The 27,611-nt window shown below is 49.6% G+C and overlaps 14 protein-coding genes across 14 annotated transcripts; 6 read left to right on the top strand and 8 right to left on the bottom strand.

The window, feature by feature from the left end:
• Positions 1-1,387: 1,387 nt before the first annotated feature.
• On the bottom strand, positions 1,388-2,479 carry BC939DRAFT_476373 (chromatin modification-related protein EAF7-domain-containing protein; the record flags this gene model as incomplete). The annotated part of the gene is made up of 5 exons (XM_051558585.1): positions 1,388-1,390; positions 1,490-1,569; positions 1,792-2,038; positions 2,139-2,269; positions 2,386-2,479. The coding sequence occupies 5 exons, from the start codon at positions 2,477-2,479 to the stop codon at positions 1,388-1,390; spliced, it is 555 nt and encodes a 184-aa protein (XP_051413070.1).
• Positions 2,480-2,607: 128 nt separating this feature from the next.
• Positions 2,608-3,861, bottom strand: BC939DRAFT_396185 (beta-lactamase-like protein; the record flags this gene model as incomplete). The annotated part of the gene is made up of 2 exons (XM_051552273.1): positions 2,608-3,246; positions 3,340-3,861. Coding segments are annotated over 2 exons (1,161 nt in total), but the record flags the coding sequence as incomplete, so codon positions are not given.
• BC939DRAFT_131168 (uncharacterized protein) lies at positions 3,728-5,333 on the bottom strand. Its single transcript, XM_051550071.1, has 2 exons — positions 4,326-5,333; positions 3,728-4,235 (listed from the first exon to the last, which is right to left on the bottom strand). The coding sequence occupies exons 1-2, from the start codon at positions 5,199-5,201 to the stop codon at positions 3,927-3,929; spliced, it is 1,185 nt and encodes a 394-aa protein (XP_051413068.1). The 5' UTR covers positions 5,202-5,333; the 3' UTR covers positions 3,728-3,926.
• A 1,554-nt stretch (positions 5,334-6,887) lies between these two features.
• On the top strand, positions 6,888-7,530 carry BC939DRAFT_396339 (uncharacterized protein; the record flags this gene model as incomplete). Its single annotated transcript, XM_051552286.1, has 3 exons — positions 6,888-6,948; positions 7,078-7,232; positions 7,342-7,530. The coding sequence occupies 3 exons, from the start codon at positions 6,888-6,890 to the stop codon at positions 7,528-7,530; spliced, it is 405 nt and encodes a 134-aa protein (XP_051413067.1).
• Positions 7,531-8,249: 719 nt separating this feature from the next.
• BC939DRAFT_502381 (class I glutamine amidotransferase-like protein) lies at positions 8,250-9,183 on the top strand (the record flags this gene model as incomplete). The annotated part of the gene is made up of 3 exons (XM_051560279.1): positions 8,250-8,447; positions 8,579-8,912; positions 9,005-9,183. The coding sequence occupies 3 exons, from the start codon at positions 8,250-8,252 to the stop codon at positions 9,181-9,183; spliced, it is 711 nt and encodes a 236-aa protein (XP_051413066.1).
• A 594-nt stretch (positions 9,184-9,777) lies between these two features.
• Positions 9,778-10,513, bottom strand: BC939DRAFT_130905 (uncharacterized protein). The gene has a single exon (XM_051550069.1). The coding sequence runs from the start codon at positions 10,386-10,388 to the stop codon at positions 9,876-9,878; it is 513 nt and encodes a 170-aa protein (XP_051413065.1). The 5' UTR covers positions 10,389-10,513; the 3' UTR covers positions 9,778-9,875.
• A 287-nt stretch (positions 10,514-10,800) lies between these two features.
• On the top strand, positions 10,801-11,585 carry BC939DRAFT_396269 (TB2/DP1, HVA22 family-domain-containing protein; the record flags this gene model as incomplete). Its single annotated transcript, XM_051552281.1, has 3 exons — positions 10,801-11,072; positions 11,162-11,282; positions 11,409-11,585. Coding segments are annotated over 3 exons (570 nt in total), but the record flags the coding sequence as incomplete, so codon positions are not given.
• Positions 11,422-13,111, bottom strand: BC939DRAFT_130903 (uncharacterized protein). The gene is made up of 3 exons (XM_051550068.1): positions 13,070-13,111; positions 12,460-12,618; positions 11,422-12,047 (listed from the first exon to the last, which is right to left on the bottom strand). The coding sequence occupies exons 1-3, from the start codon at positions 13,070-13,072 to the stop codon at positions 11,910-11,912; spliced, it is 300 nt and encodes a 99-aa protein (XP_051413063.1). The 5' UTR covers positions 13,073-13,111; the 3' UTR covers positions 11,422-11,909.
• A 117-nt stretch (positions 13,112-13,228) lies between these two features.
• On the top strand, positions 13,229-14,370 carry BC939DRAFT_448840 (tyrosine phosphatase family-domain-containing protein). The gene is made up of 2 exons (XM_051555291.1): positions 13,229-13,990; positions 14,137-14,370. Exons 1-2 carry the CDS (start codon positions 13,301-13,303, stop codon positions 14,254-14,256), a joined length of 810 nt encoding a protein of 269 aa, XP_051413062.1. The 5' UTR covers positions 13,229-13,300; the 3' UTR covers positions 14,257-14,370.
• A 94-nt stretch (positions 14,371-14,464) lies between these two features.
• BC939DRAFT_476366 (uncharacterized protein) lies at positions 14,465-17,142 on the bottom strand (the record flags this gene model as incomplete). Its single annotated transcript, XM_051558584.1, has 7 exons — positions 14,465-14,529; positions 14,634-14,689; positions 14,795-15,434; positions 15,654-16,048; positions 16,160-16,476; positions 16,623-16,735; positions 17,079-17,142. 7 exons carry the CDS (start codon positions 17,140-17,142, stop codon positions 14,465-14,467), a joined length of 1,650 nt encoding a protein of 549 aa, XP_051413061.1.
• BC939DRAFT_448839 (uncharacterized protein) lies at positions 16,965-17,588 on the bottom strand. Its single transcript, XM_051555290.1, has one exon. It carries the CDS (start codon positions 17,533-17,535, stop codon positions 17,275-17,277), a length of 261 nt encoding a protein of 86 aa, XP_051413060.1. The 5' UTR covers positions 17,536-17,588; the 3' UTR covers positions 16,965-17,274.
• A 2,458-nt stretch (positions 17,589-20,046) lies between these two features.
• On the top strand, positions 20,047-21,265 carry BC939DRAFT_448835 (uncharacterized protein). Its single transcript, XM_051555289.1, has 2 exons — positions 20,047-20,660; positions 20,745-21,265. Exons 1-2 carry the CDS (start codon positions 20,400-20,402, stop codon positions 20,886-20,888), a joined length of 405 nt encoding a protein of 134 aa, XP_051413059.1. The 5' UTR covers positions 20,047-20,399; the 3' UTR covers positions 20,889-21,265.
• Positions 21,266-21,368: 103 nt separating this feature from the next.
• Positions 21,369-22,793, bottom strand: BC939DRAFT_448832 (Calcipressin-domain-containing protein). The gene is made up of 2 exons (XM_051555288.1): positions 22,335-22,793; positions 21,369-22,129 (listed from the first exon to the last, which is right to left on the bottom strand). The coding sequence occupies exons 1-2, from the start codon at positions 22,602-22,604 to the stop codon at positions 21,494-21,496; spliced, it is 906 nt and encodes a 301-aa protein (XP_051413058.1). The 5' UTR covers positions 22,605-22,793; the 3' UTR covers positions 21,369-21,493.
• A 24-nt stretch (positions 22,794-22,817) lies between these two features.
• BC939DRAFT_502373 (uncharacterized protein) lies at positions 22,818-27,598 on the top strand (the record flags this gene model as incomplete). The annotated part of the gene is made up of 2 exons (XM_051560278.1): positions 22,818-25,896; positions 25,995-27,598. 2 exons carry the CDS (start codon positions 22,818-22,820, stop codon positions 27,596-27,598), a joined length of 4,683 nt encoding a protein of 1,560 aa, XP_051413057.1.
• Between the last annotated feature and the right edge of the window lie 13 nt (positions 27,599-27,611).

Genomic DNA, 27,611 nt, shown 5'->3' with positions numbered 1-27,611 from the left:
GTGTACTGGCCCTGGTGAGCTTTTCTACGGTGGTAGCCAAGGAGGAAGAGGAGGAGGAGGGGAGGGAATACGACCGGCTTCGGGAGCTAAACAGCCGCCTGACGTGCGCTTGGAGCCGGCCTTTTTGGTGACAAACTTGGCAAGATTGTTCTCGCTGCGACCGCCATTGTAGTTTGTGAATCTTGCAGTGAGCATCGAGGAACCTGATGATGAGCAGCCTTCGATATCATATTTTTCTGCAGACGTTGTTTGAGTCGGAGGGCCGATCTGGAGAGGAGTGAATAGCAGGCATTTGACGATTGATCAGTACTCTACTTTCTGTTGATACAATAAAAGCCGTTTCTTGCAAGAGATCTGACCGAACGCGACCTTCTCTTATGCGGAAGTTATGAAATGAGAATATAAAGAGATTAGGACTGGTATGAATAAATAACACTCGTAAAGGAACAAGCAGAAAGAGTGATACTCAAAGCCTAGTAGTCGAAGGGCATAGAACTTGACAAGATAAATAGTCTTTTCCAGTGGTACCAATCCTCTCGTTAACATTTTCGTCCGTCAAGACATCAACTGCCGAGGGCTTCTTACACATCGCCTTGACTCCTATTGCATTATAAGGCTGTATGCATCTTCTATCAGCAGCATTGACCCCAGGTCGGTTGCTTTAATTTTGACAAAGAAGGATATGAGCGACTTGAGGTTCGCTACTGATACCACTTCAGGGTCAATGTATCCGCTCATTTTAAACTGCTGGCCAAAGCCTCTGTACTTCCACGTTCACTTTTGTAGTCAGAACCTCGCCCAGCCTTGATGCATAGACATCGCCGAGTTGGTTGTAGGCATAATGCACGAAAAAGCGTGTGGTCAGTATGTAGTACAAAGTTAATGTAAGAATGAACGCGTTTTTTTTTTTTTTTTTTTTTTTTTTTTTTGGAATGTCGAGCTCCTCTTCTCGGGCCTTCCAGTTTTCCTATCCCTTTATAATCTATTGTTGCCACTGCTGAAAGTGCAATTCCCTTCCTGTATTCAAGTGAGTTTTCATCATTTGTCGACGCGTACATGTTTTTCACAGGACTGAGGGCAAGAGGAACGCTCCTCACTCTCTCTATGTAAAAAAGTTTAGCTCCTTCGACGCATTTTCTACGGTCTTTTGGGAGTAGAAGAACAATCCAGCTTCTTCTAGGATCCTCGGTCGTTAACAGTTTGATTGCTATGGTACAAGTTTTATTAGGTCCTTTTTTTTTTTTTTTTTTTTTTTTTTTTTTGTGGTATCAGATTCGAGTACTACCAGAACTGTATGACCTGTGATGATGATTATGTCCGATAAGGTTCCAGCTTTCTGATTACATCGAGGGATACAGCCAGGCATACGATTGTCAATGGTCCTCCTTTACTACACAAATCAAATAAAAATAAAAATAAAAATATGGTGTTAGAGATGTAAGTGTTAAGGACAGTGAAAGCCAACAACATTGTGTCCCAGCCTACATACCTTCTTTCCACTTTTGCGGCCACGGGCCGGAGTACTAGCCGGTTCAGCCTTTGCACGCGTCGCACGTCGGGTGGATGAACCTGTTGTAGAACCCGAAGTCCTTGGACTCGGAGTCTCGTTCACGTCCGATTTCTTGGTTGCCCTTGAGATGCGCCGCTTCCTTGGCACTAATTGTCCCGAAAGAGATAGAGATAAAGAGAGAGAATCAGAGCGAGAGAAAGAGAGAAAGAGAGAAAGAGATCCCTGTTAGTTTCAACAAAACATTGCTTGGTTATGTTCAGGACTATGCATGAAAGACGTACAATCGTCTTCATCCGGTGATGACGCGCGACTCGAATCGGTCTGCGATCCCTCTCGGTGGGCCCGTGTGGTTCTCATGGGTGATGGTGATGATTTCCTGGACGGGTCTGGTGCCACTTCTGGCACAAGGTGGTCGAATTCATGAAGGGGTAATACGAACTCTTCGCTGTTCTTGAAGCTGATACCCTGCTCCTCGTCCTCGTCCTCTTCATCGCCTTCATCCTCGTCCACAAACATTCCAGAATCCTCCTATGGAAGTGATGCGACAGTCAGTTAAGTGCTCACGTTTCTGTGATATCCTGAGATAGCTTCAAGTAGCGAGAAGTGCTGATGAGAAAAAAGAACATACCCGCTCGTCCAATGTTTGTAGGTCGTACATTGTGCCCAATTTCTCCCATAGCTCGGCTATCGCGCACGGTGTCGGTGAATGCTTGTTGAAGTGTTTGTGGAGGTTGATCATCCGAAAGTGTTTGTGCATCCCTAAAACACGAAGCATTCAATCAAGTCGTCATTAGTCCATGCTTCCAAGGCACTTGCAGGGATAGACGTTTAAAGGGATCTCTGTCGCCTTGGTATCTCATTTGAGCGATCCGTACCGACGGGTTTAAATTTGATGGCGGCATAGAATAACGCCATTTCCATGGTCTCGTCCCACTTGTTCTCTGTAGTTGACATTTCCTCGTCCGGCATGTTGGCGATGTGCGGCTGTAACTTGATGATCAGAGTGTGCAACATGCTTTCCAGAGTACGCTGTTTTTGTCAAGTCTGGACAGTCACTCTTGCAAATTGGTGGCAAAATAATACTTTATTGCCATCTATCACTCCCACCCAACGCCCTGTCGCCGCTCGTCTTCCCAACGCTTGAACCACTCCGTCATGGCATGCCGGCCATTCTCGCTTCCCACGCCGACTGTTGGTATGATTCTGGCGATATTAAGGGACCGAACAAACCCTGCGAGTTCATTAAAGCTAGAGTGTTCCGAATACGGAACAGGGTATATCTTGACCATAGGAGACGTAAAACTGGGCTTGAGCTCCAGACTCGTCGGTGTTGGTGTCCGGGGCTGCTCATTCGATCTGTTGTCCGCAGACGTGAATTTTCTCGAACCAGTGAATGTCCACCCTGTAGGTCGAATGGCGATAAGACGTGTGAAGGTCGGCGCAAGCGCATCGAGATAGTCCTGCAGTGATTCCGGCGACATGTCGGAGCCCATATGTACCAGGTGCACCTGCGCCTCCAGTCGATCCCTGGTCAGCATACCCATGAGCTCCTGATCTTCAAGACATCCTAAAATCTGCAGCTTCGAATGCTGAACAAAGACCTTGCTCTTGATGGCTTTGGCGATTGCCTTGAAGACACGCTCCTTGCCAATCAGATACGTGCCTACGCAAATGACGACCTTGCTCCTATCCATAGGCTCCTGCCATCTTTGCTTTGCTTTTATGCTCTGCGACGTCTTGGTCGACATTAACTGCAGTTTCTCGCTGTTTCCGGATTCCATCTTTAGCCAGGTCTCCATAAAATTCAGTCTTTTGGTGATCTGGACCACTGGCGCAGTGATGGCGGCATCGTTGTTAATACCTAGCTCCCTGCAAACAAGATTGGCTGTCTCTCGAATAACAAGTTCCTGAGATGGGAAAGTGTATCGAGGGTTACTGTAAGTCGTATCGAGATAGAGAATGTCGATCGGAATATTTTGTGGCTGACGAAGGATCGGGTCCACACACATTTCTGGGCATGCTCTAAAATCGCCTGTGTGAAGGTAGCGCCTCCGTGGATTCTCCAAATCGAACACAAACAGGACCGATCCAGGGCAATGGTTGGCATCCATGAGTCTGACCGTAACACCATTGACGGCAGTAGGCACGCACATGGGCAACCTGTTGACGTATTTGGAGTCTACCCCGAGGCGACTGATGACGAGATTTGCTGTGATACTGGAGCAATAAATTGGTCCATGGTCCCATGTCGATGTCAGGCCGCCGTAATGATCTGAATGGAAGTGGGATAGAAAATAGGCATCGCAGCCTTCCACTGCTCCATAACAAAATGCGTCAACTGTGAAGCTGGTATCTATTTCAGAAGATCAGGATAGCATTAAAAATCGGCAATTAAACTGGTTCAAGGTAATATGATTCATGCAGGTCCTTTGGATTTACTGGGCATCTTCTTGTAAAAAGGGCATGGTCTAGGGGCTTTTCGTTTGGATTGCCATTTGTTGATGGGTTTGCTGATGGAGGTGGATGGTTTCGGAGCTGGGGTGCTAGTGCTGCTCCCTAAACGCGGTTGAAAATTGGTGACAGCGGAGCGAATGGTTCCGATGATGGATGTCAATTGGTTCCCGAGCGATGTCTGTCCTGTTGCTTCTGATTCTGGTGCTAGTACTGCAGGCACTGGGTCAGATGCCACTCCATCTAGGCATCGGTTCACATGCGCATTGGGTGTCTAACAACAGCAAATGAAGTAAAGTATTAGTCTATCGATATTAAGATAATGTCTTACATCAAATACACATGCCGCTGTTTCTCTGTATACCATGGTATTGAGCTTCGACAAGTCCAGGCCACAGATAGGGCATGCATTCTCTAGTACCGGATCCACAGTAGGGTATGGGCCAAAGTCGTTTTGAAACCCATCCATACCCCAGTCTTGAATCTCATCATCATTGGGAAACTCGCCACGATCCACTCCCTCCCCCTCGTCCTCGTCGCAGTCCGGGTCATGGGCAGGGTTGGTTAAGGATTCGGATGGCTGGCCGGTTTCCACGATCGCTTCTTCTTCGGTGCTTTCCTGACAATGCACTGCCTCTAGAGCTGCAGAACCTGCATAACGTCTGCCAGGGTCGTCATCTGCTTCTTCTGCTTCCTGTATGAATCTCGTAATCTTGATATCTGTCGAGCTGAAATTGATCTCTGCCGCTCCTGTACGGATTGCAACGGAGCCACCCTCAACTTCTGAGTCAATGCCCTCTTGAAGACAACGCTCTTTCTGGTCCTCGTAATCTGGAAGGGGTGGTGAGTCCCATAGCTCTGAGCTCTTTGGCGAGGTGATGCGGGTTTCAGAGGCCGACTCAGTAATGGCTCCAACCGTTCCTGCGCTTCGAGTGCCCTGTGTAGTGTCCTGCTGGCCGCTCTGGGTGTCCTCTGCTGTGGTGCCAGTTCTCGGTAGGATTGTTGGGATCGCTGACGTCGTTGGTATGGAAGTGCTGCCTGAAGCAGCGATGCTGCACCCCTTGGTCCCTGCTCCTGTTTCTGAGTTTGAGTTTGAGAAAGACGAAGGAGAGGAGAGGCGGGGCAGTGGTCTGCGAAAGGAGAGGGTTCGTTTTTTCTTTGTGGAGGGTTGCTCTCTGACATTGATTTCGAAGCCGCTCTGAGATTCTACAAGGTCATGCTTTCGTTGGTTCTTGTCCATGTGTGTCCTTGGCTCCTGGTTGCTGCTGCTGCTGTTGCTGTTGCTGTTGGTGATGGTGATAGTGATAGTGATAGTGTGTTGTTGCAGCGATGTGTTGCGAATGGTTACTTTTTTGGTGGGTTTGGTCACCGAGAAGAGAGGAGCTGATGCATGATGTCGATGATGTTCAAGCGGGTGAAGAGATGGCGTCCCCGGTCAATTGACAAAGTGGAGCAGAAAGAGCGGGGATAGACTTTCCATTTTTGGCAGGGCATTATTTTATAGGCTATGACACGGAAAATTTAGCCAATGAGTGAAGAGGAGAATCCAAGAGAAGGGACCGGTAGTCTCCAAAGAGAAGAAGATCAAGAAGAAGGTCCGGAAGAAGAGAGGATGAAGGGGATGGGATGCGAGGTGCATAGGACCAAGGACAGGAGGGCAGGAGGTAATAGATCCGCAAAGGTGACGGAAGAGAGGAAGGACTACCCCTGGTCCTCACTGTCGACTGCTGCTGTTCAATGCACGGTATTGTATTTCTTTGGATGTGGATGCATTGAGTGGTGTGGTTGTTGTTTGTCTTGGATCGATAGACACACAGATATTTATTTTTGGTGCGTTGTATAATACATGAACATACATGCTGCAGTGTGCGTCATTCGGGATGCATCTATTTTTTTTTTCCTTTTTCCCTTTCTGCCGCACCTGGTTGGGTCGCCAGCAAACCGACTGCGACCAACTAAAAAAAACGAAATAAAAAGACCAGCATCCCACACCCACTCTCCCTCTTTTTTTTTTTTTTTTCTTCTTCCTCAGCTCAACTCTTTTTCACTCCTCGCCCCTCCCACTCTTTCCTTCCTTCCCCTGTACACTACCTCCACTGCCACCAACCACACCTACAACCCCATTCTCTTTCCTGTAACACTTCCTGTACATCACCCTTCCTATTCCTCCCTTCAACCTCTTGTAACAGCCCCAACAATGGAAGACAACAACACCTCCCAGAACGTGCCCATCACCTGCGCTAATGGCTGTGGCTTCTACGGGTAAGCACTATTGCTCCATCCTCTATCTCTTATTGTTCCCTGCTATGCCTGCTTCCTTCAATCGCTGTGCGTGTGTAAGGCGGTCGCCTTCTGCCCCACTCCACAGACTGGTTGAATGACCTCTACACAAAGAGCACACCCCTCTTTTTTGCACCCCTTGCCCTCTTGCCCTCTCCCTCACTATTCCATCGATTGCTTTGCTGTATCCTTGCTGGTATGCTCAGCAATTGAATGTGGTTTCCTCCCCCTCCCCCCTACAGATATATCCGATGGTCTTTGCCCTGAAAATGCAATTGGCCTCGTAATCGCATCCAAAGGGAAACAATCACACCTTAGACCCTATTGCCCTCATTGTCACCTATAAGTATTTATCATTCCTTTACTGCTGCTTCTTCAAACGAAGAAAGTCGCCTCTATCTGAACCGGGCAATGGGACAATGAGGCGATGTGGTGATGGCTCTCTTTTTTTATTATTTGATTGTTACTGTATCTGCATCTTTTCAGTACAGTCATCGATTATTCTCTTAACACCTGTCCGCGTGATCTCTGATCTCTTCATCGCCTGACCAAATGAGCCTTCCTTGAACGAATTGACTAATCCTTCGATGCTGTTCTGTCTTTTTTTTATGTGTGACCATATAATAGGAACCCCATCAGCAATAACATGTGCTCAAAGTGCTTCAAGGAGGTCAGCCAGAAGAACAATAATACTGCTGCCGCCAGCAGTGGCGCCACTTCAGCATCAAAACAGACAGGGCCTGAGCTGCCTCTGACCCATCTAGCCCCTGCCGCAGCCTCGCCCCCAACATCGAACTCCACCTCTCCAGCACCAGCACAGCCCTCATCAAGACCAGTAGTAGTGCAGCAGCAACCACAACCATCACAACCTCTCGTCCATCTCACACCCTCACCGGCAGTACCATCATCATCTCAAGCACCGGACTGCCCCGCTCCAGGTGAGCGGCCAGTTCAGGCCAACAAGGGACGATGCTTCATGTGTCGAGCAAAGGTACGGTTTTTATCACTCAAGTTGTAGTTTCATTGACGACTTTGATAGCTATTTGCCATTACGGTATGAAGCTAATCAAGTCTTTACTCTTATGCTTGTCAACTCATAGATCCCACTCGCGAAGCAGGCTATCAACAAGTGTCGATGTGAATATGTGTTCTGCGACACACACAAGGGAATCGACAAGCACGATTGCGACTTTGATTATGCCAGCATGGGCAAGGAGTTGCTGACCAAGGCGAACCCCAAGTTGAACGACAAGCCCCGGGGCGGCCGTAGCTTTACTCGCATGGACTAAAAGAGCCGTCGAAAAGATCTGTTGCTGTAGTCCCACTCCCACTTATCTCGTACAATTGCTGTTATACAAGATCGACTTTCAATAAATAGATGCAATTGATACGCATACGTGAGTTACAGATGCCTGTAGATGGCGATGGTGCATAGGCGACCAACGGGGAATGGTTGCCGCCAAAAAAAACGGTTGCGTTCCAAAAGTCACAACCATGACTGTCTGTGCGAACAAGTACATCCTAAAAAGGGAATCAAGCGTTCATATGCCATGTGGCAAAGATAGATACTGACTAGGAATGTCATGGCGATTAATAATCCAGCCCGACCCAATGAGCAGAGACTCCTTCATGAACACCATGGGATGCCATTTTTGTGCCACTGTAGCTCAGTCATAGCGCGCTACAGCAGAAATATGAGCTCATTATTGCTATCCATCCCAGGCAGGGCTATCGCACCCTTCCGCAAAGACATTACTAAGCGCTTCCTTTGGCGCCTGTTCTGCATAATTTACGATCGCGTATAAACGAGCAGATGGACGCATTACGCAAAAAGAAAAGAAAAGAAGAAACCCAAGCATTCAGTGCCGTATAAATACCATTGTGGATTCTCACTCCCTTATCCACTTTTTTGATACAGAACACCCTTCACTCTCTCACGCACGCACTCAATCCAAACACTACTCTCGTACCTATTCCCTCAGCTGTATAACAGACAAATCCTTTTGCAATGGCCGCATCAAAAAAAATTCTCTTTATCTTGACTTCCCACGACCAATTGGGCGACACTGGCAAGAAGACCGGCTGGTATGCTGAGGAAGTCGCCGAGCCCGCCGACATCCTCACCAAGTACGGTTATGAAATCGTCTTTGCTTCACCCAAGGGAGGCAAGGCCCCCCTCGATCCTAGCTCTATCGAAGCTGCCAAGGTAAAATAAGGACTCCTGCCATCCTTTTTCTTTTTGTATCCGTGTGAATGCGCTATCTTCTCAATGCACTCACAAGTTGTGGCAACTTTTCTAACTATCTATTGTGCATCCCACGATTTCAACTCCCACAGGACAACAAGACGGTCAAGGATTTTTTGAACGATAAGAACATCATCCACAAGATCGATAACACCCACAAGATCGAGGAATTCATTGGTAAGGAGTCCGAATTCGCAGCCGTAGTCTACCCCGGTGGCCACGGACCTATGTTTGATCTCGAGCATAACGAGGCTGCGCTCAAGGTCACCGCTGCCGCTTATGAGGCCGGCAAGGTCGTCGCTGCTGTCTGCCACGGACCCATTGCATTGACGGACGTCAAGCTCTCGGACGGTACCCTCCTGGTCCAGGGCAAGAACGTCACCGGATTCAGTGATGACGAGGAAAGGTCTAGCAAACTCGATCATGGTAAGAAATAGACGTCTAAATGCGAACACTTTTTTTAATTTTTGGTATGAAACTAACACCTCGTAATTGTGATTCATTCGCGTATGATGTAGCCATCCCAACCCTGTTGGAGTCCAAGCTCAAGAAGATTGGTGCCAAGTACCAAAAGGCCGACGAGCAGTGGGGCGTCAAGGTCGTCACCGATGGTCGTATTGTCACCGGACAGAACCCTGCCAGTGCTCCTGGATTCGGAGAGGCCATCCACGCCGCCATCCAGGCCCAGCACAAGTAGAAAATACCATTGCGACTCTCAAAAAAAGACAACATCAATGCAGGATGGGAGGCGAGCGATGTCTGCATCTGTAAATAAAAACCTATCAGAATTGATCCATTCATGACAGCAAAGAAGAATGATAAGTCGTGTAACAGCAACACCCTGCATGGTATGTGTGAGCCGTCTAGTCATGCATATGGAGAAACGCGAACGCGATGCTCTGTGCTGTGCAGCTGATAAACCCATCGGCATCTAGAGTCAGCTCTCAATGGCACACGCACCTGGGAATGTGTTGGAATGTCATCATATTGAAGAGAAACGAAACCGCTGAAAAACTGGGCAGAGACATTCCTGCCGTCATTTTCGGGGCGGGGTCCGAGCGAAATCATCGATGTGGCTTGAATACGGTGCATCAAGGTTGTGGTTGTGTAGTTGTGCAGTGTATGGAGTGAGGTCGTTAGTCTATTGCTGCACACGGCATGTGTGTACGAGGATGGTGGCGTGTGGCGATGTCGAAAGTTACCCGTTTTGTTTCGTTGTGTCCCCTCCGGAAACGGCAGCAAAGATAACAGAAACTGAGCTGGGAAGGTGCAATTGCAATTGCAATCAATCAATAGTATATTATTTTCAGTTCAAAATAGTCCAACTCCGCAAGTCCAACTCCAACGCAAGGAGGACACACGAGCCAGAAAGGAGCAGAACAGCCCCTCTTATCTTTCCACACACGGGCACACACGTACACAGAAGCTGGAGACACAGACACGTATGGATCGTAGAGTGGAGGACGAAAGAAGGAGAGATGCAGCTGGGGTCGTCCCTTGGCCGAGGATGGAGGGGTGGGGCCGTGGAGGCACCCGTGTACGTGTGTGATATACGCGACTGTATGTGGAGTGCGTAGACGACGAGAGGAGGAGGGAACGGTTGTCCGCGGGAATAAAGGAAAGGAGGCGGACCCACAAAAGGACGGAGGGCAAGGTGCACATGTCAGCCGAGGAAGTGAATACTCGACGGTGGCCCTGGTGGCCGCATTGCCCTTTGGATGGGCTGAGAAGAGAGGATATGCGATGCGGCACCTGCTCCCCTGCTCCCGTCAGCGGCCCTCTTTTCTTCCCGCCCGCCTCTCTCTTCTTCCTTTCCTTCTCTTCTTTCCTTCCTTCCTTCCTTCCTTCCTTCCTTCTTTCTCTTCCCACCCTTACAACCCCCTCCCTCGCCCAAACTCTCATCCCTATCGCCCGTTCTAACCATGGAGGCCGTTCAAGTCAAAGGTAAACCACCGCCCCACACCATCCTCGCTTTCTTTCTTCAGCAAGGACCGAACTCAATCACCCCAACCTAAACAAGCAAGTGGCAATGGCGTCGTTCGCGGAAGTTGATCCGAGTCCAAACTGGAATCCCTCCATGACTACCAGATTCCGAATCCGTTGCGAACTCGAGACATACTCGAATCTCGTTCTTTCTCGCGGTCTTTCAGTTCTCACGGGGAGGAATCCTGGAATCTCAACTGAAACGACCGTGGTGTGCACCCTATCCTTCTCAGCACACATACACGCCAATTGAACAGCGCGCAGGGGAAAATAATAACAATAGCTCTGTTCCTGAAAATAAAGTAAACAGCCGACACTAACCAACTATTAACCATCTCTTGCTCGATTAGTTCGTTACTACAATGCCCAGCTCGACAAGGAGTTGAGCAAGTACCCTCAGCTGAACCAGTTCCAGGCTGTGACCGGAGTCCCAAAGACCTACGTCGTCGTCGGTGCTGGAGCATTCGTCTTCTTGATGATCTTCTTCAACTTTGCCGGAAAGCTCCTCTCCAACCTCCTCGGATGGGTCTACCCCGCCTATCGCTCCTTCAAGGCCTTGGAGACCCCTCAGACTGATGATGACAAGCAGTGGTTGACTTACTGGTATGGCTTTCCTTCATAATCATCTTGGTCTTGGCAAGGGAATCAAACATAGTGTCCTGATAACGGATACCTTTTTCGAATGCAAATAGGACCGTCTACGGATTCGTCTCGATCCTCGAGTCCTTCACCGACATCCTTCTGTACTGGTTCCCCTTCTACTTCTTCCTCAAGACCGTCTTTCTTCTTTGGCTCATGATTCCCTCCTTCAACGTAAGTGGCATAATTTGTTCTCGGCTCAAAGAAACTCCCTGCCCTTGCTCCCTTTTAATTATGTACTAACGTGTCATTATACCGACCCCTCCTTGACCGTACACTTTCCAAATGTTTATCATATAGGGAGCTGCCACTATCTACAACCGTGTCCTCCGCCCCTTCCTGGTCCAGCACAAGTCTGAGATTGATGCTTCGTACCAGAACTTGAAGGCCAAGGTCTCGGCTGTTGCCTCTGAGTTCGACGGCAGCGCCACCTCCACCTCCACCTCCACCACCACCACCTTCACCGCTACCCAATAAACCGGTAAAATATTCTCTTGGCGCGGCTCGGCTTATGAACAGCGCTTCTCATCTCTCCCCCCCTCTCTCTCTCTCGTTTTTACCTCAGCATTTTGTTTGTATTGTCGACTTCATTAAAACATTCATTCAATTGACCCCCAAAAATGTGTGCTATTGATAACCATGGTCATAGTTCACGAGAAATATGAGGATGAGGATATATTAAATTGATTAATTGATTTGGGACGCAATATCTGTGTGTGCGTGTGTTTCTTTTTTCTTTTCTTTTTTTTTATTGTATTTCCTCTGTCCAATTGTTCTTTTCTTTCTTGTCCGTGTCTGATATTACTTCCTACCGCCAGTAGCGGGCTGTTGCCTTTCGCGTCGAGCGGCGTCTTGGAGCAGTGCCGTGTCGACTGATGCTGCGGGTAATTGGACATAGCGAACAACCGACCCACGGATAAAGCAGTTCTTAACAGCGAGCTGTGTGTTGTAGAGAGGAGCAAAGAGGTCGTTGGACGTTAAATGGTGCTGGCGAGGAAACAGATCTGAATGGGCCCGACGTAATTCGATTGTTTGGAAGATCCTTGACGGTACAGCATGCTATCTATATTGTTCGGTTTGCTCAGGATTGTCCTGTTCCGTGTTCACAGCCTCTTTCAGAGACGGCTGTCCTGGTAATACGCTCCATGACAATCATTCGGCAAAGCGAATGTTGAGTCCTGACAGACTGTAGGGACTGCGGGTGTCCTCCTCACCAGTGATCCTTACGCTTCAATTGTCGCACATCCACGAAACGTCCCTTTCCATAGCGATCCTGTCATCGATCCTCGATAATAGTCCATCATCACATCTTTCCACAAAATAAAGAAGCAGCACGCCTTTGGTTCCATACCATATGTGGGTAACGTCCCTCGTCCACGACCTTGATATTATCGAGTTTGATGTTCAAGAACTGATCTACCGAGACCAGGACTCCTGTGATGGCCAAGTCGTTCTTGAGCTCGACCGTGACAGACTGACCGACGAGGGTCTTGAAGAACGAATAGAACAGCTAATAGTCGGTTTTCATATATCCCGCCGATAAAAAAGAAAAGAAGTGTGTGGTAATGGGTGTCAGTACGTGGTGCTTAGTGGTGCAGTGCGGGGTGTAGGATGTATGCGTGGTTTCGCGATCCTCGAGGCAGAGATCGCAAGAGTCGCCATGCACCGACAAGTTCACCTGCATCCGGGGTCCTCTTTGAGTCACCATTGCTTTGTGTACCGATTCAACCTACGCGTGCTCGTCAAACACTGGTACAGCACGTCGAATACTGGCACAGCACGTCGAACGCACTGGCAAAGGTCCTTCCAAGTGTCATGCCAGGTCATTGAATCCGATTATTGGTCCAAGTCCTGTCTCCTTTCAATATGGTCATATGGTCGAAAGCATGCTGGGGCTATCCTGGGGTACTAGGGTCTGGTTTTGTCTCCGTTGTGCATCTCGAAGCGAATGGGTTGCTCACCATGGTCTTCTCTATGTGTTGCTGGTGTAGTAAGTTGTAGATGGATGTGCTGTGTAAAGGCCCTTCTCCAAGTTCATTCCCTTCCCCCCCGCACGCGCAAGCCACTCTGCCTTGAACCTCTTGCATCACTTCTCGAACGGACCACCTCTTTCCCTTCCTTCTCTTTCTCATCGTCCGAAACGAATTCTCTCTTCTTCAGGCATTAGCACCAACAACGAGCGGAACACGATAATGCTAACTCCACCAGAACAGTTTGGCATCGTCGAGCCAGGGCTCTACCGGTCCGACACCCTGCATCCGTCCCACTTCCCCTTTATCCGCTCCCTCAACCTCAAGACCGCTCTCCTCCTCACGCCCGAACTGCCCTCCCGAGCCATGTCCAATTTCTTTGAAGAGAACAATATTCGACTGATCGATCTCGCCTTAGGGTCATGGAAGAATAATAACAATAATAGTACCAATAACAGTAATATCAATAGCAGCAACGCGAGCGGTAGTACCGCGGATGGACAGCAACAGGATTCAAGCACAGGATCCGGAGGAGGAGCAGGAGTCGGAGGAGGGAACAGCGTCGTCGCCTTGACGACAACGCCCTCGGTCCCTGCAGCACCGTTCCAGACGAGTTGGTGGAAACCATTGAGCGAAGAGCTCATCAAGGATGGACTGGAGATGGTCCTGGACGCGAACAATTATCCTATCATCGTTATGGACACGTCGGGGATCCACGAGATCGGCACGTTTATGGGCTGTCTCCGTCGACTTCAGCATTGGAATTTCAGTTCCATCATCGTCGAATACCGTGCCTACGCCGGGAACAAGGCCCGCTATGTGAACGAACAGTTTATCGAGCTCTTTGATATCGATTGGATCACCTTACCAGAGTGTCTACCTACCTGGTGGATCGAACAGGAGCAGATGTGGGTATGTCATTCGCGATCTTTTATGTTTCTTTTCTTTTTTTTTGTTGTTGTTGTGGAAATGCTAAGGTCTGCCATATGACTCACGCGGTGTTTTTATTTTATTTTTTATTTTATTTTATTTTATTTTTTTTCACTCAACTGCTTTAGCGCGAGGAGGAAGAAGAACGAGAGATGCAGTTGCAACAGGAGCGCGAGGCAGAGGCACAGCTACAGAATGAACGGCAGCAGCCAATGGCCATCGCTTCAGCTGACCCACCATCATTGTAGCCATTTGCATATTGTATAATAGTACACTTTTTTCCCTATCGCCCTGTACATCATAATATATCCATCAAAAGTTTTGTCCGCAAAAGTCAATAGGTCTTCCCGCTTATGAATTGGTATCTGTACAAATGATTTTATTGAATCGTCTCTTTCGGGCATTACGACAGGAATAGTAGATATATAACAAGTAGTGGTATTGGAAGGCTCTTGCTTAGGTCCTCTCTCTTCTGAGCTCTCGTTGTTGCTGAGGTTGGAGGTCGACGTATGGAACGATATCTTAAGAAAAAAAAATCGAACAAAACATACATGTTAGTTTTTGAAAGGATACCAGACATACAGGCTCTGGGGCGACGAAAACGATCCGGTATGATTTTCTTTACCTTGTAACTCGTTCCATGGGGACATGATACATGCGCCGGAGGAACAGGACGCTTGTCTATTGCCAGGATGTCAGGATTGAAAATAGCATACAGTTGGCTTCATGTGTCAAAGGAAGATGTGCACAATCATTCGCACTTTAGCGCTAGGTATCTCTGCTTACCCGTCGGGACCAGTAGCATCTCCATTCCAGTTGCTTATTCGACCATCCAGACCAAGTGCCGGGGTCAGGCTTCGGTTGGATGGGTTTGGAGATACCTTACCATCGTTGTCGTCCTTTCTTTGGCTGTCGGTGTCCTGAACAGATGATTCGAGAACCGGCGACGGCGTGGCGACCTGCTCATCATCGTCAACAACCTTGCCCTTGCCCTTCGTATCCTGTACCTGCTTCTCCGGCGAGACATCCTCCTGAACCATTAGCTCCTCGATTCTCAAGTCCAAGTGCTTCTCCGATCCCGATAACAATCCCGGATCTTCGCTCGTCTGAACCGACACCTCCTTCTCCTGGTCTTTATCATCCTTGTGCTTTTTTATCTTTTTACTCTTCTTGCCCTTCTCCTTCTGCCTCTTCTGTTTTTCGCCCGATCGGTTCAGCTTCCGAGCCTTCATCTTCGACGACCAATTCTTCCAGATCAAATAAGCCCCATACGGCGGGAAACACACACCCGCACACAACTTCTGAGGGGTCATCACAAACGCACCCCTCCATGTCTGCTGGCTACTGTACCGCTCCTGATACAGCTCCTGCCATAACTCTGCAGTCCTCACGAAATCCTGCTTTGTCATTGCGGATGTCGCCTGGACTGTATCATCATGGTTCAGCACCCTACCATAATGTACCAGCTGGTACTGCCGATAATGCGCCGGTGAGAGCATGTGGGTGTGCCACGCCAAATCGATATCCAACGTTGGAACCAGTGCATGTCGCCCCGGCTGTCCAGCTCCGAGACTCCCGCCTCCTGCACTCAGAGTCGTCATCCCTGCGACCATGGAGCCACTACCGCCTCCGCCTGTATGCTTACTCTCCGCACGGGCCAGGATCATGAATTTCTTGTACCGATCCAACGACCGCTGCAGTACCTGTGGCTGACACCATGCCTGTCCACCGGTGACCATCATGGCCTTTTGGAAATCCCGCTGACGCAATGCCCCGGCGACTAGATCCATGGATAACCGGTCTTCAATCAGACCCATGTACGAGCTCATGATCCGGGCAAGGGTCGTGGGGCGGATGCCATAGTACTGGTCGGGCCCTAGATCCTGGAATGCCTGGATGACCTTGGGCCAAGTGCAGTTCAGGGAGACAGAGGTTTGGTCTAGCCCGAACTGGATCCGAGGGTGAAAGAAGAGATGATGGTGCTCACGTTGGGCTGCAGTTGGATCCGCGGTTCCTGTCCATGGTGAGAGTAGGGACCCGCTAATGCCGTAGTGTATTCAAAATTAAGTTACCGTTAATAAATCAGGACGCGATAGACCCCTCTCTCCCTGACGCGCCAAACACATGCATTCTGGTATGTAAATCGCTTACGCAAGAAGCATTGAGGAATCTGCACGGTAGGCTTCGATCCCATCCCAGAGACGCTTCGATGATAGGGTCTCGAGACTGCACTGCGACCCACATCCCGCGCAATCGATCGACATGCCATCGATCCGGAATTTGATATACGTCGAACTGTCCATCACATTCGTTCCACCGCACCACAGGCATTGGATCTCGAACATCCGATCTGTATCATCCTTGTCCAGATCGAACGCCTCATCCGGGTATAGCTGCCGCCACATCTCCTTGCTCGGCAAGAACGCCTCATGGTCCGTTGTTGGGTTCTCAATATCGATCGAGGCCACCTAAGCAACCAATCATAGATCATGCGCATACACACACACAAAGACACAAAGACACAAAGACAAGTCGGAGAATCAGTACCCGGAACCAGAGATCATGCAGAACTTTGTCTCAACAACAGCAATTTAGAAGCATTTGTTTGGCTTACGTATCGCTCCAAAGGAAATGTATAGTTGAGCATATGTGGGCCATAGCTCCTGAGTAGGTCTTCATGATACCGAAAAGGCGCCAGCATATGCACCGTCCACATCAGTGCCACATCTAGATTTCGTGTGTTCATACCATTGAGCATTTTTTTTTTTTTTTTTTTGGTTATCTTCCGTGCATGCGTTTGCGTCTGCGCGTTTGAGTTTTTTCGGCGCGTTTTTTTTTTTTTTTTTTTTTTTTAATGAGTCTTCATAAAACTCTTGCCGCTTTGTACTCCCCTTGCCTCCCATTATCCATTATGCAAAACACCAAGAAAAAAAAAAAAAAAAAAAAAAAGGAACCGCATTCGCGCGCACATTTTTAAGAAACAAAACAGGAAAAACACAAACACACACATACACACACACACACACGCACACGCACACACACCTCCTCCATAACCCAAATACAAACTTACCTAACGGCGGCAACGGAATCGCATCCGTTGAAGGCTCTAGCTGCTGCAGTAGATCCAAGTACATCAGGTACCGCTCCTCCGATCGGATCAGGAACAAAAAGTCTAGGTCCTCGTCATCTACGATCACAAGGCTCTGTACCAGACGCAGCAGGCGCAGATGTGCCAGTAGAGTCGGGGGTGTGACGGATTCTAGACGTCAGAAAGTCAAAAGAAAAGAAGGGAGGGGGGTGAATAGACAAGGACGTGGCGGTTGTGAATAGAAGGAACAACGAAATGTAAGAACGAAGTTGGTCATTGTCAGGGCAGGGCAGGGCAAGGCACAAATTAATGCAAAATGCAAAAAGTAAATTAGCGGGCGAGTTGAAAATACCAGGAAAGGAATGCGGAGGCCAGGGAAAAATAAAAAATGAACGGTAGCAGGATCATATTCAAAGAGACCCTCGCAGAGAGCCAGCATGAACACAGGTAGGTACACACAGCTCTTTTCATGAAGGAAATGGACCCTCTTTTACCTTCAAGATGGCACTTGCTGTTGATGGGGCCGACTCTGGTGGATCCTCCTTGGCTCCGTAGTATTGGTTCTGCTGATATTGAGTCCCGTCGTGCCTGTTGCTGTTGCGCTTGCCCTTGTACACCATCAGCCCATCCAATACTATTCCTAGGCTGCTGCGGCTTTGGCTCCGATGGCGTGCCGTCAAGAGTAACACTGTTCCAATCATTCGTCTGTCGATCTGATGAATCTGTAGGCTTTGCCGGCCCAAAGGTAGGCCCATGACTGGAACTAGTCGCCTCTGTTGCTGATGTTGGTGTTGATGTTGTTGCTGGAATGGTCATCTTTTTTTGCTTGTGAAAGAGGGGTTCGGGATAAAAGTGATAATATCGATTTTGGTTCTGACGAGGAAAGACCCGTGCTAGCTTGCTGTGTCTTGGTTTATAACGTTGAGGGTGAGGAGAAACAGTGAAAGACGGGCCTTGATTGGAATGAGGATTGTTGTGCTGTTGCAACTGGTGTTGATGATAGAGACGAGTGTTCTCGCGTGAATGTTGGTGCTGATGGACCTGGAAATCAAGATCGGCCGAGTTCGTTAGGGCGGTTTTTTTGTTGGTCGAAGCCTTGAAGTAGCTGCCAGGGATATCGTTCAGGACCGAATGGTAGCCGTACAGATTGGACTGGCTATGATGGCTCTTTTGTCGAGAGTGTTGCCGAGAGTGGGGATGGTCGATTGATGAGGAGGTCTTGGAGTGCTGTCGCGAGTGCGGATTCGAGTACGGTTGCGAAGAAGAGTGCTGTCGGGAATGTTGCCGAGAATGGTATCCCCTCACGGTTCCTAAGGTGGCCTTAGCTCTGGCTTTAGCGATGCCCTTGACCTGTTGCGTTGTCTGTGCCTGGCGGGTTGCTGCCAGAAAGGGGTCTAGTTGTTCAGAAAAAGATTTCGCACGGCGCTTTTCGTTCAGCTCCTGGCTGGTGGGGATGATGGGGAGGAGTTGTGAGGTCGTTGTCGAGGTCGTGAAGAAGAGAAAGTAGAAGGAGACGTAGAGACAGAGCGTCAAATAAAAGTTGGATGGAGTTCCTTGGTCCATCCAGGAAAGAATAGAGAAGCGCGTGCTAAAGTATTGAATACAAGATCATAAGAGGTAGAGGAGAGGATACGGTCGTCATGCACTGGATGGTATGGTTCCGTGAAAATAAAAATAAATAGGTTGCTTCGAGGGTGTTCCGTTCCTGTTAGGCTAGGTGTGTATGACGGGCGTGGAGAGGGTGGACGGGTAGACTCGATGGTCGTCGGTTCGTTCGTTGGTTGCGTATGCTGGTCGGGCACAAGCGCAGGGGGGCGGGAATGGAGAGGGGGTGGTGCGGCCGGAGATAAGTAAGGTTCTGGATGGGGCAGCAAAGAGATGCGTATTTTGCAATGAAGATGCTGGCCCCTCTCTCCTGGATCCTGCGATCCACTGTGCAATTCTGTTGAGTTATTACACGCGTGTGTCCGTTTTATTCTCTTCCCGGCAGCTGAAATTCTGTTTTCCGTGTGTGCCTGAGGACATTCATGCACTAGTCCAGCTTCAGCATCACACAACTCAAACTTCGCTTTTTAGACGCTGCAGAATAAACAAGATCGAGGGAGAGAGGAACACTCAAAACGTGAGGCGAGAGGGGAATGAGGGATCGGTTGTATGCCACGAGTCAAGGAGCTATGCGGCCAGCGAAGGGATCGGAAAAAAAGAAGGGAGAAGGACGAAGGACGAAGTGGTCGAGGAGAAAAAAAAAAAAAAAAAAAAAAGAAACCGCGGAGTGAGAACAAGTAGATGGTATGGTATGTTATATGTTGTGATATATGTCATGCACGGCGACAGAGGAACAAAGGAAGCGTGGGCATAAATGTTGTACCAACAGGAACAGGAACAGGAGCAGGAACAGGAACAGGAACAGGAACAGGAACAGGAGCAGGAGCAGAAAGAAGTAAAAGCGAGGGAAATGAAGAGTCTTTAAGTCCTTAACATACCGTGCAGGGTCATCGGCCCTCTACTCTCAACAATAACGATACAACAACTTTGAACCCCTGAGAAGGCAGCTCTTTTCGCTTCCGCTTCCACTGCATGCTGTTTTGTTATCATTCGAGCAAGGCTAGACACGCGGTATTGCGCACTGTTGGCGGCAAAAGAAGTGGACACGCGCTTACAGTGCAAATCCTCAGCTCAAGCTGCGACGCCTCTTCTTGCTGACATTAGTCTATTCCACCCCTATCCTGAGCCCGTGTGTCAGACACACCAGTCTACCCACGCCGTTGCAAAAAGCAACAGCAGCAGCAGCAGCAGCAGCAGCAACTGTAGCAACCAACAATCAACAAAGGACAGCATGACCTGGTCACTCATCTCGGTGTTCCCAGCCTTTACCCCAACAGCCATATAGACGACCAGCGCTCTTTTTTTTGCCCCTTTTATTTCTTGTCCCACACCTCTTTCAAGAGCGCACCCCTTGTTTTGTTTTTTATTACCAGGCACTAAACATGGAGCCACATGGTGGTAGTGGTGGTGGTGGTGATGGCTGCGTGCAAGTATGCGTTGGGGTTGATGGGAGATGGACTTGTAGTGCCCGAGCTCTTTGGTAGTCCAGCATCCTAATCCCGGTTCCCTCTATTATTTCTCTAGATTTTTTTTCCCTAGACGACAGAGACACGACGCGACACGCTGTCGGAGGATGAAACCCAGGTGACTGCCTGAAACAGGTCTGGTTTCTAGCCATCGCGCCATCGCCATCGCTGCTTTCATGCCATTGACAACTCCTTCGCTATTGGCCCTCATCAATGGGACTCTCGCCCAGCCATGCGCCTCTTCTTTGTCTTCCTTGTCCTGCTGCAATGCGCCCTGCTCGCTGGATTGGGTTTCCTACCGACTGACCTGATTCCCTACCACGAGATCCTTCCCCAGGACAAGATCTTGCACTTCTCCGGCTTTTTTATCCTCACCTTCCTCACCTTCTTCATCTGGGACCGGCCGCGCCGCTTCTACAACGTCCTCTTGACCGCGATACCCATCGGAGCACTAGCCTTTGGATCTGAAATCCTTCAGCCGATCCTTTCGCCCGTAAGATCATACGCACAGCGTCTCCCTCTGTCCCTCGTCTTGACCGCTAATTCTCAGCAATTGACTTTCATACATCGCTTGTAGACAAGGGCGTACGATAGCCACGATATTGTTGCCAACGCCCTTGGAACCACTGCAGGACTCACCCTAGCGACTATTGCGGATCACATCCGAGAGGCACGATACTCTCGACAACAAGTTCGATACGAAGCCATCGAGATGGTGTGACGCAACAACACAGGCAAAGCTATAGCATGCAGCCTAAATGGCCCCTCATATCTCTACCAAATATCCTTAAGGCCAAGGATAAGAACAGGAGCAAGGACAAGGACAAGGACAGGAACAAGGATAAGGAAAGGAATGGACAGATCTGCGTATGCGCGGTTTTATTGTGTTGCCTATGCGCGCAATGCAATGTTGCAGCCCGAACATTGCATACACCATGCAGCATTTCTCCGCAGTGGCGTTGGATGGTCATGGTGAAACGAGAGAGAGAGAGAGAGAGAGAGAGAGAGAGAAAGAGAGAGAAAGAGAGGGAAAGCGCACACGCGCGCAGGAGGGCATTCGCATTCAAGGCGTAACATCAAAACCAAAGTCAATGTGGGTCATTTTCATTGACTAGCATGATGCAGATCGATCCAAGGCGTCGTTTCCATATGCATGTCAATAAAAAGCAATTAGACTGTCATCACACAAGCAATGTATGCAGGCTGCAAATGTTTATCATGATGTTGCAAAGGCTTTTTAAAGTACAAGGAATGAGCAAAGGAGTGGACTAGGGGGATATGAAGGGAAATGTCGACTTCAACGATGTATCAACACTAGCAATCAGCTTAAGACGATGGTCGAACAGGTCCAGTCGGGAACGCTGTCTTTGGGAGAGTGCCCCGTCGCTTCAGAGGCAAAGGCGAAGGTGAATCTACACCCCAATCCTGAACAGTGATAGATGGCTGATCGCCTTCAGACTCCTTCGCAGGTGAGAATGCCACCACCGTGGGCGTGCATGGTCGAAGCAGAGATGAAGCCGGCGAACTGACAGACTGAGGTGATGCAGAACGGCTCTTTGATGATGGTTGGGTGTCGACCTTGAGTCCTTGGATCTGCTTCTGCAAGGGCCCGTGTTCCTTGTTCACGTTCTCCTCTACTGTCTCTCCTGAAATGAACTCCGAAGACGGTGATTCTGTGTGAGGGTGTTGAGGCTCGCCTAGTGAAAAGTGCTCGACATCCTCCTCGAATAGATACGAGCGATCCGCAAAGGTGCCGTCGGGCCTTGGCAATTGGTACACGGGCTGTCCCATCCCTAACAAAGCCTTGACCAGATCGTCGGCCAGGTGCAAGGAGTTCGGTGGATCCTCTCGAATCTGAGTCCATCCTATGGGTGGTGAGCCCGGAGGAGATATCAGCCAGTTCTTTTCGAGCTCCGGTGGGTGCAGATAGCGTGTTGCAGGGTCGTGGGAGATCTCTGTGTGCTACAAAGCATAATTCAATTGCGTGTGCGCACCGCAAAGCAAAGGTTGGTTTAGATTCGAAACGAATATGACCACAAACAAAGCAACTGAAAGCATTTGAAAAGCGTTTGTAAGCGATTGCGCACAGATGATGCACAGAGCTGATGGTCCTCTAGAGAAATAAATACGCTGAAGGGAAACAGAACAGAGAGGCATTTTCGATTACCTGGCCAAAGTAGACGCGGAGGATGGCACCTTCGAACTCTGTGGTGTGGAGCTGCGCCTTAGCCTGTTGGGCGTCCGCGGTCGAATTGTAAACGATAAAGACACGGTAGAAGGACTTGATGGGTGCAAAGTAGTAGACTTCGCCAAAGGACTCTGCCTTGGTTTTCAGCCTCAGCATGGTCTCCTTCTCAAAGTGGGGTGCATCTAGGTTGGTGACAATGAGAGTATTTGTCGGGAGAGAAGGTGAGGGTGAGGTTGACTCTGACATCATGTGGTCAAGGTGTAGGTCGAATGAAAGCTAGTGATGCAAAAGGGAAACAAGATAGATGTGGTAAGAGTGAAGAGGTATGAAGGAAGCTTGTTCAAGAGGATTCTTGGCCATGGTTGCCCAAATTATCACGTGGATGCACACGCCCAGCTGGGACCAAGCTGAACTGTTGCTTTCTACTCATTCCCCTCCCGCTCGCTTTTTTGACGCCTTTTCATGCGCACAGCGGATCTCATCAACCTTTTGCGGAGTCAGGACAGGTCCAAGTCCTCCACCAAGGTCTGTCTCACCTCACTCGAGCCTGCCAGACGACTTCACCTCCTTGGCGAGCTCTCCAACTGGCTTCTAGTCGAGCTGCAAAAATACCACGATCGACAAGCAGGTCCCGCAGCCCTTGAAACTTTACAGCAAGGATCCATCCGCAGCCAGATCAGACATACCTTGCTTGCTATCCAAGTTGTTCTCGACACTTCAGACAACATTAACGGCAGTGGCGATGGTCGAAATCAAAACAGCAACGTCACAAACGGCGGATCGTCTGATGCCCTGATTGCTACAATATCGCACTCAACATCACCTCCAGATCCACAGTCGACGTCTGCCAAGGCAGCTCTGCTGCTCGACGACAAGCACAAGGAAAAGATTCTCGAGTCGCTTTTGAGACCCATCCTGATCGGAATCGCGCCATTGGGCCCCCGAGTCGACTCGACAGATGTTCAGCTTCTATGTGCAAAGATCCTCTGCCACTGCACCAACCCGCTCACCAAGGACGCGCCATTTCCCCCAGAAACACTCTTTCGAAAGATGATGACACTGTGTTTGGCGACAACACAGGGGCAGCAGCCTACGAAGTTGGATCAAGATCGAAGTAAGACGCCTTTGATGGTAGATGCAACACAAGGATTGGCAGCATTGCTAAATTCGCCGTTGATCAAACTGCAGGAATATGGTCTCCGGATATTGACCTCGCATCGATTTCTGGCGCAAATGAATCAGGCCTGGGAACTGCTGGCGTCATTACAACCTGTTTTGAAGGCACTTGGGAACAATCTGCGGCTGTTGACGGGCGAAAAATCATTGGACCTATCTGATCAGGGTTCGGATACCTCGGACGCCAACAATCAGCATTCAGGAGAGGGAGGACACCATGGTGGTACAAACGGAGGTCTGACAAGAGGACTGAGCAAGGATCTAGAGGTAGCGATAGGGACGCGTTCAAAGGCATTGACACTGCTGCAGTGGTTCCTGCAGGAAGCTGGGAAGCCGCCTCCTGCATCGTCTATACCGTCGTCCTCGTCGGCCAAACTGAGCAAGTTGAAAGAGGCGACCGACATGAGTCTGTTGGTGGATCTTTGGGGGTCGGTTCAGCATATTGTGTTGTTTGGTCGGGTGCTGGTCCCGGCGGGCGAACGATTGGTGCTAGTCATCAGTGCCTGTATATACTGGTGGTGCTGGATCTTTCAACACGATGCGATGGCGTACATGATGAACACGGCTCCGGACACCTTGATGGCCTGGTATGGATACTACATCATTCCACGCGACCGCATGCCGGCACCGGTATCATCCTCGACATTTTCACTACAGCCCTCTATGTCTTCGAAGAGCGACTCGGACAGGATCACGGACAACATCAGGCAACAGAGCTATATCCTGGAGTATCTTTCCAAACTAATTCAGAATATAGTCACGCCAAAGAAATATCACGCCACGCTCTTTGTTGGGAATCCACCTATCGGGGTCGTGATCATGCGCCGGACGATTGAATTCTTGGAAGGGATATTGGAATCGACTTTGCCATTGACAGACCAGGGCTCGAACCTGGATCAAGCAGCTTCACCGCCATTCACGCACGATGATGATCCCCTGCTTGTGCGCAAACGACCGGCCTCGTACTCTATTCGGATTATCCAGGAACGGCCGGGTGTCTTGGAGGCAATGCTGAGGATCATGGTCGCATGCTCTGGTGGCTCCCGAGAAGGTGACAGTCTAGTGCTGAACAGTCGATTGTTGGATGTCCTAGTGCTCTTACTGTCAGACATTCAAGGACTCTTTGCGATACAGCACTTGGCCGAGACAACCGCGCGAAAGATACGCCATCTCGCACTCAACCTTCTGCAATGGATCTTGAACCGCGACTCGCCATTACCAGCACTGGAGGATGTAACAATGGACCACTGGACACTAGGATATACAGCGCTCGTGGACTCGATCATGATCCCTCTGGAACAGCAATTCGACGCGGGATCGACGAGCGAGCATCAATATTCAGAAAAGACGTTGGACGATGACATGGGAGTAAAGGCGCTAAAGGTCTTCAGGTTGTTCTGGAAGCACCATATCAGGGGACATTCTCTACTATCGGATCTCCTGGGACCGCGATTGCACCAACTCAGGATGATACCTATCCTTCTTCTCAATTCAACCATGGACGTAACTGGCCGCAGGAGCTCAAATGCAAAGTGGGTGAAGGAACGGATCTTGCTATTACTGGATTCGGTGGTGTATTTCGGAACCGAGTCCAGCGTACGGATCAACATGCGAGAGCGGTGGCCATCGATGCCCTTCTTGGTGGCTATTCTCGGCGCCAGCTTGAAGAGTCTGGAGTCGAATAAATACAGTGCCAGCGATACGTTGAGCCTGATGGTGGCACAAAAGTGCTTTGCCGCACTTCACAACTTTTGGTATGATCGCCTCGGCCTGGTGCAAGCAATTGAGCTAAATGTCTCTCTGAGTGAGGTCGGCCTTTGGAATTCGTTGATGCCTTCTGCCGTCGCTTCCGGATCCCATTCGAACCTGTCGACACCCTCAATCGTTCCGCTGCTGCTTGTCATCCTTGCTCCACCAGAAACGGAATGGTCGATGGATCTTATGCTGAACTCTGGCAAGACGAATAGAGGACGAGGCAGGAGAATTCGACATCTACTTTTCGAGAGACACGACCCGTTGTTGGTGGAAGCAGCTCTGGTGTTGGCACAACTTTCTCAGTTCCAGGAGTGTCAGCAGCGCTTGATCACAATGCCCGGGGCGATCTGGATGCTGACCCGGATGATGGTCGAGCGGTCGCTAGTCGGCAACGTGGGTGGTGGCGCCAGTAATGGCGATATATCCAGCTTTGTGGACGGCGAACGCGAGGTGTTAGAGAAGACGTTGTTTGAAGGTCTGATGAGGGTGATGTCGGCGGTAGATCTGGCCAAGTCGCTGGTTTCGAACAACACCTTTACAGAGTTCTTTGCGGCCGTCCTGGAGGCTGATCTGCCTCTGCACTTTTACAACGCGAAGATGAGCTTTGAAGGTACGCGCGGCGTTATAACCATCTTACGATCTCTTATGTAATATGGGCATTCAGAATTGAGGTTTTATTTATTTTCTTCTTCTTGTTCTATCTCCCAGCCTCAGCATCCAATGGGACGTCTCTAACAGCGGAGGGCCCGGCTATCGGCGAGCTTAAGATCGCAGTGGACTCAGATCGAGTAAATAAACCTGCGGACCGAATTTTACCAACGCCCCGTCAACACAATTTCCATCAGCAGCTCATACAACACTTCCGGACAGTCATGACGCCTCTACGGGATCAATTCGAGCGCATCTATCAATATGTCGGAGGACACCGTTCCCTTCAGGATGCGAACGACACGGCGGATACAGTATTCTGGATGCGGGAGTACTGTGCACTTGTGTTTCTCTACACACTTGAACCGCCGGGTCCGAATTCTTCGATGGCGTGGGGTTCGAGGATCGATAAGACAGCGTTATTGAACTCGGAGTCTGTTTTCGGAGTTGTCTGCAGGATGCTGACACTTGAGATGGAATACGATCTTGTTGATGCCGATCAACAAGCCGCGGGGATGGAGGGTTCAGAACAGAACGAGGCGAACATGAGCGCACAAAAGGAAGAAGCGATGCTACGACGGTTTAGTGCCGGATTGGCGATCCAGTCCCTGAGTTGGAAGCATGTCGATCATTGGCGTCAGCAGCACCAGGAGCTGTTACGAACGTATGACAGTATCACAACCACGGAATGGGGGAGACACACTGTAACTCTGCGCGGTAATGACGGGCCTGAGCTTGGGTCCTCTACAGGACCCATCCCGGTCAGCTTCATGGTCGAGGAGCGTGTGCTGATCTTCCCTGATCGATTGGCCTTATCCCGTGCGTCTTCATTCTTTCACACGCTGCTCGTTGGAGATTTCAAAGAAGCCTCGGAGCAGCATATCCGGATTCAGGATGTGGACCCGGACGATTTCGAGATGCTATTGGAGGTCTTGAGAGAATCGCGGATGACGGTGCGACTACTCCTACCAGAGGATCTGCCGTTTGATTTGGTGTTACGGTTGATGGTTTGTGCGGAACGGTTCATGGTGACGTTCGTGAAGCGCCTGTCAGAGCACTGGATCCTGCAAGCACTTGGGACAAGAGAGCTAAAGTGGTATAACCTGATGAGATCGACGAGCCCCCGAAGCGAGAGTAGAGGACTTCCGGAGGATGCAGGGCAGAAAGCTAAGCATGATCGAGACGAAACTCTTGAAGAATCTCAGGAGAAAAGGCAACGGCTGGACACAAAAGCTGAGGAACAAAAGGTGGACATACGCTCTGAAGAACCTCATGAGACGCAGAAGCAAGGTGTGGATCGTGGACCCAAGACTGATATTGGCAACGAGTTGGCAGTGCCTAATCTTCAGCAGCAGCAGCAGCAGCAGCAGGAACAGTCAGACATGGACCCCGTACAGGACGACAGCAACGATGACGAAGAATCGATCCAGGAGTGTCTGTTGATGGTCTACGAGACTTGCTCGAGCCCTCACTACGGCAGCATCTACTTCTCAGAACACCCATTCCATGGCCTCGTGTGGGACGCCCTCAAGAGGACGGTGCTTCGACTCGGATCTGTGGCCATCACACCACGGTTCGCAACCATGCTCGACAAGGGAGGCGAGGAACGTATTGAAGATCTTCTACAGATCCTGTACGAGCTTGTTGTGGACAGTGTACCGTAGCAAAGCAAAGTAT

This window comes from Gamsiella multidivaricata (assembly GCF_025024155.1).
Source record: "Gamsiella multidivaricata strain RSA 2152 chromosome Unknown BC939scaffold_26, whole genome shotgun sequence".
Taxonomy (NCBI): domain Eukaryota; kingdom Fungi; phylum Mortierellomycota; class Mortierellomycetes; order Mortierellales; family Mortierellaceae; genus Gamsiella; species Gamsiella multidivaricata.
The sequence above is the reverse complement of the archived record's forward strand: the minus strand, read 5'-3'. Positions and strand labels throughout refer to the sequence as shown.

Coding starts and splice junctions, on each gene's coding strand:
- BC939DRAFT_448835 (XM_051555289.1), top strand. CDS start 20,400: ATGCGCCTCTTCTTTGTCTTCCTTGTCCTGCTGCAATGCGCCCTGCTC. Junction 20,661..20,744: donor TTCAGCCGATCCTTTCGCCC/GTAAGATCATAC, acceptor CATCGCTTGTAG/ACAAGGGCGTACGATAGCCA.
- BC939DRAFT_130905 (XM_051550069.1), bottom strand. CDS start 10,388: ATGAGAGTTTGGGCGAGGGAGGGGGTTGTAAGGGTGGGAAGAGAAAGA.
- BC939DRAFT_448840 (XM_051555291.1), top strand. CDS start 13,301: ATGCTAACTCCACCAGAACAGTTTGGCATCGTCGAGCCAGGGCTCTAC. Junction 13,991..14,136: donor TCGAACAGGAGCAGATGTGG/GTATGTCATTCG, acceptor CAACTGCTTTAG/CGCGAGGAGGAAGAAGAACG.
- BC939DRAFT_131168 (XM_051550071.1), bottom strand. CDS start 5,201: ATGGACAAGAACCAACGAAAGCATGACCTTGTAGAATCTCAGAGCGGC. Junction 4,236..4,325: donor TGTCGAAGCTCAATACCATG/GTATACAGAGAA, acceptor TGCTGTTGTTAG/ACACCCAATGCGCATGTGAA.
- BC939DRAFT_448839 (XM_051555290.1), bottom strand. CDS start 17,535: ATGCTGGCTCTCTGCGAGGGTCTCTTTGAATATGATCCTGCTACCGTT.
- BC939DRAFT_448832 (XM_051555288.1), bottom strand. CDS start 22,604: ATGATGTCAGAGTCAACCTCACCCTCACCTTCTCTCCCGACAAATACT. Junction 22,130..22,334: donor TCCGCGTCTACTTTGGCCAG/GTAATCGAAAAT, acceptor TATGCTTTGTAG/CACACAGAGATCTCCCACGA.
- BC939DRAFT_130903 (XM_051550068.1), bottom strand. Junction 12,048..12,459: donor AGGGACGTTACCCACATATG/GTATGGAACCAA, acceptor TACAACACACAG/CTCGCTGTTAAGAACTGCTT.